At 41.4% G+C, this 6,034-nt stretch overlaps 1 protein-coding gene across 1 annotated transcript in view; it reads left to right on the top strand.

Moving 5' to 3' along the window:
• LOC109092662 (tyrosine-protein kinase receptor UFO) overlaps positions 1-6,034 on the top strand; it is a 47,012-nt gene that overhangs the window by 16,151 nt on the left and 24,827 nt on the right. Inside the window, exons 8-9 of the mRNA XM_042749997.1 lie at positions 5,501-5,640; positions 5,863-6,007. Of these exons, the coding sequence (XP_042605931.1) occupies positions 5,501-5,640; positions 5,863-6,007 (285 nt within the window). The remainder of the gene's footprint in view (positions 1-5,500; positions 5,641-5,862; positions 6,008-6,034) is intronic.

The raw sequence follows: 6,034 nt of genomic DNA, 5'->3' as shown, positions 1-6,034 counted from the left end.
CTAGAATGAAACCGAGAGGAAGGCAGTAAAAAACAGCAGTGTTTACCTGGATATGTTTACTTGGAAAAAAACAAAAAAATCTCTGCACTGCTTACTGGAAAAAGTAACTTATAGCTGAATTTTTTTTTCAAAATGCTCTTTGTCTGCCACACTATGGCCTCATACACAAGATTCAGGAGTGTCAAGTGCACTTAAATGCTGGAGTGAATTCATTAAATATTAAGTTCCGTTTGTGTCCGAAAAAAAAAAAAAAAAAGCTCCTGAAATTGTAATGTTTGATGGTGCGCTGCTGACAGAGGCGTCATGTTTTGTTTAAGCTTGGAAGACTGTTTCAAGCATGCTTTCGCAGTGTCACCATGTCCACTAATTTGTTGGCTTATTTTTTTTAGCTTGGCACATAAAGCTATCCAGTTTATGGAGTTGTTAAATTGGGCAGGTGTGGGCTACAATATCTCTTTATATGTACTTAGATTTACTTTGTGCTTGTTTTTTTTGTTTTTTGTAATATCTGGCAACATAAATGAATCAAGGCTATTCTTGCGTTGTGCATACAGAAGAAAGACAACTCTGCATGTTTCAGTACATTAATAACAACTATTTCTTCAGTTCACTTTCGTACACACTGCATAGAATTATTGTAAATGCGGTTTTCACTACCACTGAGTTTTTCGGGAGATAATTGGGTTGTAGAATGTGGTTGTCACTCCAGTAAATGACTAAAGTGTGTGTGAACAGAACAAGATTAAGCACGAAAAGGTGAACTGCCAACTGAGTTTAGCTGGAGTGTGTACGTGGCCTATTTTCTTCTAAACTCAGCCCTGGTCTTCATAAGAGAAACCTTTCTGAAAGCAGATTTTATACCGCAAACAGTAAACAACACAATGTGTGACTAATTGCGTTAAGACTGAGGTTCAGGCCTTGTAAAGCAGCACGTGTGAAACACTTGATTCATTTCACAGCTAAACTGACTGAGGTTTACTGGTGCATCTCAGCATGTGCAGGTCACATCTCCAAATTCATTAATGTAGGATCAAAATTGCAATATTAGCTTCATGATAGTAAAGCACATTGTCCACATAACCCTAATTTACATTACACCAGTGAATATGGATGTTTTACATTTGCAGGGCTGCTTTTTTTTCTCTCTCTCTGTAGATCCTCTATGATTTTGTATGTCTCCCTCATTGGACGCTTAGGGTTAGGGATAGTTTTACACCCAATAAATTCAGAATCCTGTATATATTCATATGGGATTTTTGACATGGTCCTTCCTGTTTCACTAACATACAGTTTCGTGTCCTGCCATTTTTACATTTTTTCTGGTTTTCAGCGCTCTGCTCATGTGGGTTGTACTGTGTGCACGATCGGATTGGAAATGTAGAAGATTTCCCCTGAGGAAGGTTATTGAGAGAGAGGGCTAGGCCATAGAGACGGGAGAGGAAGGCAGAGACTTTTGACAAATGCTATTTTCACAGCCATGAGCCAGAAACACATGTGGAAACAATCAGACGTGAAACTCTTCCTGATAACATCATCAGAGTGCCTCGCCATGTTCCTCAATGTCTGCGTATTCACAGGATGGAATAACAAAGAATACGCTTTCATAACTGCAGTTCGGAAAAATATACTAAGAAATAGTTTGATTCTGCTGTTGAAGAGAATTCTGTTCTGGGAAGTTAGCAAACACACCTACACACACACACACACACACACACACACACACACACACACACACCACACACACACACTCACACACACACCACACACACACACCTACACACACACACACATACTCACACACCTACACACACACACACACACACACACACACACACACACACACACACACCTACACACGCACAGACACACATACACACACAGACACTCACACACACATCTACACACACGCAGACACACACACACACACACCTACACACACACACACACACCTACACACACACACACACACACACACCTACACACACACACCCACACACACACACTCACACACACACACAGCTATTTCCAAACCATTACTGCAGCCGTTCCCAGTGTGTGTTGTTTTTTCTGCTGCTCTGCATTAGAAACAGAGACACCGGCAGTGAAATTAGATGAATGAAGAAAGGGAGAGAAAGTAAAAGAGGCTCTTTGCAGCAAAATATGTCAGAAGTATAATTATGTTCAGACTGTAATACAATCTTGCTACTCACTGAATGTTGCAGAGAACACTTATGCAAAGTAATAAAACAGTGAAGCAGCGGAACAGCAGACATTGTAAGTGTTTCACATTGTTGTCTCATGACCACATCACATCGCTAGTGAGTGGTATGTAGTTATCATCTTGGAAAAATCCTTTTTTTTTTTTTTTGCAGTGTTAATTCAGTTTTGTGTAAAAATAATGGAAAAATAAAGATAAATATCAGGCGATTAAATACGCTGGTAAGTGTAGTAGTGATGGTTTAGAAAAGATCACCACCTTTAAAATAATCACATTTTGTTGCTGTTTTTGTTTTATCCAGCTGTGTTTACTCAGTGCAACATCCAAGAGAAAGATGTAATACCAACATGTCAGAAAAATTTTAAATAAAAACCAGAATCACTGAGTTGGAAAAAGGATCGCCCTCCTAAAAATGACTTGTAAACTCAATCAGGTGCAGCTGATCACCTTCTCAATGACACACAAAGCCATCTGACTTTCACCTGTGATCAGCTGTTCTCATTTTGATCAGCTCAGCATGAAAAGAGCTTTCCTGGAGCGTTTCAGTCATTGGTAGTGAAGCAAACAATCAATTATGGTTGGCAAGACACTGTCAAAAGATCTCCGGGACAAAGTTGTGGACAGTCACAAGTCAGGAGATGGAGACAACAACATTTCAAAGGCTTTATCAATGCCTAGAATCACAGTGAAGTCTATTATTAAGAAGTGGAAGGTATTTGGAACAACACAGTCTTCCTGGATCAGGATGTCACTCCAAACTGATGAAAGAGCCGGAGGAAACTGGTCAGAGAGACGACCGAGAGCTGCAGGAGTCTATGACCAAGAGCGGTCATTGTGTGCATGTGACAACAATATCACAAATCCTCCACAAATGTGGCTTGTATGGAAAAAAGACACTCCTCAAGAAAGGCCACATGCAGACATACTGAGCTTTGCCAAAACACACCTTGAAGATTCTGAGGCAGATTGAAAATGGAATTATTTAGCCTCAACACCAAACGATATGTCTGGTGGAAATCAAATCCAGCTCAGCATCCAGATAACAGTATTCCTACAGTAAAGCATGAGGTGGTGATGTCCTGTTCTGGGTGTTTCTCTGCAGCAGGGACTGGAGCACTTCTTAGGAGAGAAGGAAACATGGATGGGGCAAAATACCATCAAATTCTTGAGGAACATCTGCTGCTCTGCCAGAAAGTTGTCAATGGGTGGAAGGTTTCCCTTCCAACATGACAATGACCCAAAGCACACAGAAAAACTGACCTCAGAGTGGTTGAAGGAGAAAAAGGTGAATGTCTTTCATGGCCTCGTCAGAGCTCAGACTTAAACCCCACTGAAAATCTGTGGAAGGACTTGAAGACTGCAGTGTACAAACACTCATCATCAAATTTAACTGAACTTGAGCATTTCTGCATAGAAGAGTGGGCAAATACTACAAAGTTAGTAGAGACAAATCCCAAAAGACTAAAGGCAAAAGGTGCTTCAGCAAAATACTGACACAAGCAGGTGATCTTTTTTCCAACTAATTCTGTTTTTTATTTTTTCTGACATGTTGGTGTTATATCTCTTACTTGGATGTTATAAGTTGCTCTGAGTAAACACAGCTGGATAAAACAAAAACTGTGTCTGTCTTCATTTCAGGCTGCACAGCAACAAAATGTGATTATTTTAAAGGGGTGATTCTTTTCTATACCCACTGTATATGATGAAATACATACATCACCAAAATAACAATCAAATATGGTCAGAAATTAATAAATACAGTGGAAAGAAGTATTTTTATCTGTGTAAAGGAAAAAAAACATTTTGTCTGTTATATCATGTATGCATGGGGCAATGTCTCCCTTTGTCATAGCTTAAGCTCTGTCTCTTCAGTTTGTTCTCAGTGTTGGGACACTTGAACTAACGCACATGAAATTATACTTCTCATGGATTCTGAAGACTGCCAAAACATCTTTGTATCTGTTTTTAATGTGGTTTCCCAAACCTGCCCGTCATATTCCACACTATTCTACACCGGTTGAAATTCTACAGCCAGAGTACAGCATTAACTTAGTGACGGAGGGCAGCTGTGGCCTAGTGGTTAGAGATTTGGACTTGTAACCTGAAGGTCGCAGGTTCGAGTCTCGGTGCTGGCAGGAGTTGTAGGTGGGAGGGAGTGAATGAACAGCGCTCTCTTCCTCCCTCAATACCCATGGCTAAAGTGCCCTTGAGCAAGGCACTGAAACCCCAGTTGCTCCCCGGGCGCTGGATATATAGCTGCCCACTGCTCCGGGTGTGTGTTCACTTCTCACTGCTGTGTGTGTGTGTGTGTGTGTGTGTGTGTGTGTGTTCACTGCTCCGGGTGTGTGTTCACGGTGTGTGTTCACTTCTCACTGCTGTGTGTGTGTGTGTGTGTGTGTGTGTGTGCACTGCTCCGGGTGTGTGTTCACGGTGTGTTCACTTCTCACTGCTGTGTGTGTGCACTTGGATGGGTTAAATGCAGAGCACCAATTCCGAGTATGGGTTACCATACTTGGCAAATGTCACGACTTTCACTTTTATTTTTTTTTAATTGAGGAAATTTACTGGCCAGAACGTGTACACAGGTTATACAGTTTTCTCATTGTCTCTTTAAAATAGACAGGTCCATGTGTTTTTCGTATTTTACATGACATGTCCACAAGAAGTGTTATAAACTAAATAATTTTTCTTATATTGAGTAGCTTGTAGCATGATTCACAGCGGTTTCAAAGTGAAAAGGTGTTTGTGGTCCAGGACAGGTCCACAATGTTTGTGGTCCTGAAGTCCACAATGAGCTCCTTTGTCTTTAACTCAGCGCACCATGTGGCTAAGTGCTGTACCTCCTCCCTGTAGGCAGTCTCATTGTTGTCTCTGATGAGGCCAATCACCGTGGTGTCATCTGCAAACTTAATGATGGAGTTTGATCCATGCACAGGCTTGCAGTCGTGGGTGTGGAGAGAGTAGAGGAATGGGCTCAGCACACAGCCCTGTGGTACGCCGGTGTTAAGTGTGATGGTGGTGGAGCAGGTGTGGCCTGACCTAACATGCTGAGGTCTGTTGGTCAGAAAGTCCATAATCCACACCTGTAATAATCTACACCTGTAATCATAATTTGTGTGAAAACAATTAAAAGTTGTTTGTGTTGTACTGCCTCTTGTGTTCATTTCGCTTGAAATTTTTTGCAGGTTTGCAGAAATGTACAGTAGCATATTTCTGTTGAGCCTGGGTTATTTCACAGTTTGGAGGAGAATGTTAATTTGTGGCATTTTATTTGTGTTTTAGTTCCCGATACAGCCCCGGACAATATGACAGCTGTGGTCAACGGAACAGAAGTGCTCCTGAGATGGTCAGAACCTCCTGGAAAGATGAACGGACAGCTGCAGGGATACATGATGGAGTACAGCGCACCTAACATGGAACAGGTGACCATATACACACACACACACTGAAAACAATATTTGTGTTTGTTTTTGGATTTCCATTCCTTAATCTCTGAAAAAATATATCATATTTATATTTTTTATCATTTATTTTCTCTATACTATATAGCTGTATCAGTCTGTCAGATTACAGGAAGTAGTGTTTGATGTTGACTGGATTGATTTGTTTATGACGGATTGTTCTGCGTATTTCCGGTGAGGCAGGTTGTGGTGGACACAGGTTTGGACACAGAGCTGTTTGTCAATCTCTCAGCCCCCCTGTCGAATGTTTCCTTCAGAGTGTGTGCGTACACCGGAGCGGGACAGGGGCCCTGGACGCCCCTCCAAACCATCACACTCATCCCTGCAGGTATGAAAACAGGCAGACAGTAACCTC

Source organism: Cyprinus carpio, chromosome B22, assembly GCF_018340385.1.
Source record: "Cyprinus carpio isolate SPL01 chromosome B22, ASM1834038v1, whole genome shotgun sequence".
NCBI lineage: Eukaryota > Metazoa > Chordata > Actinopteri > Cypriniformes > Cyprinidae > Cyprinus > Cyprinus carpio.
The sequence above is the reverse complement of the archived record's forward strand: the minus strand, read 5'-3'. Positions and strand labels throughout refer to the sequence as shown.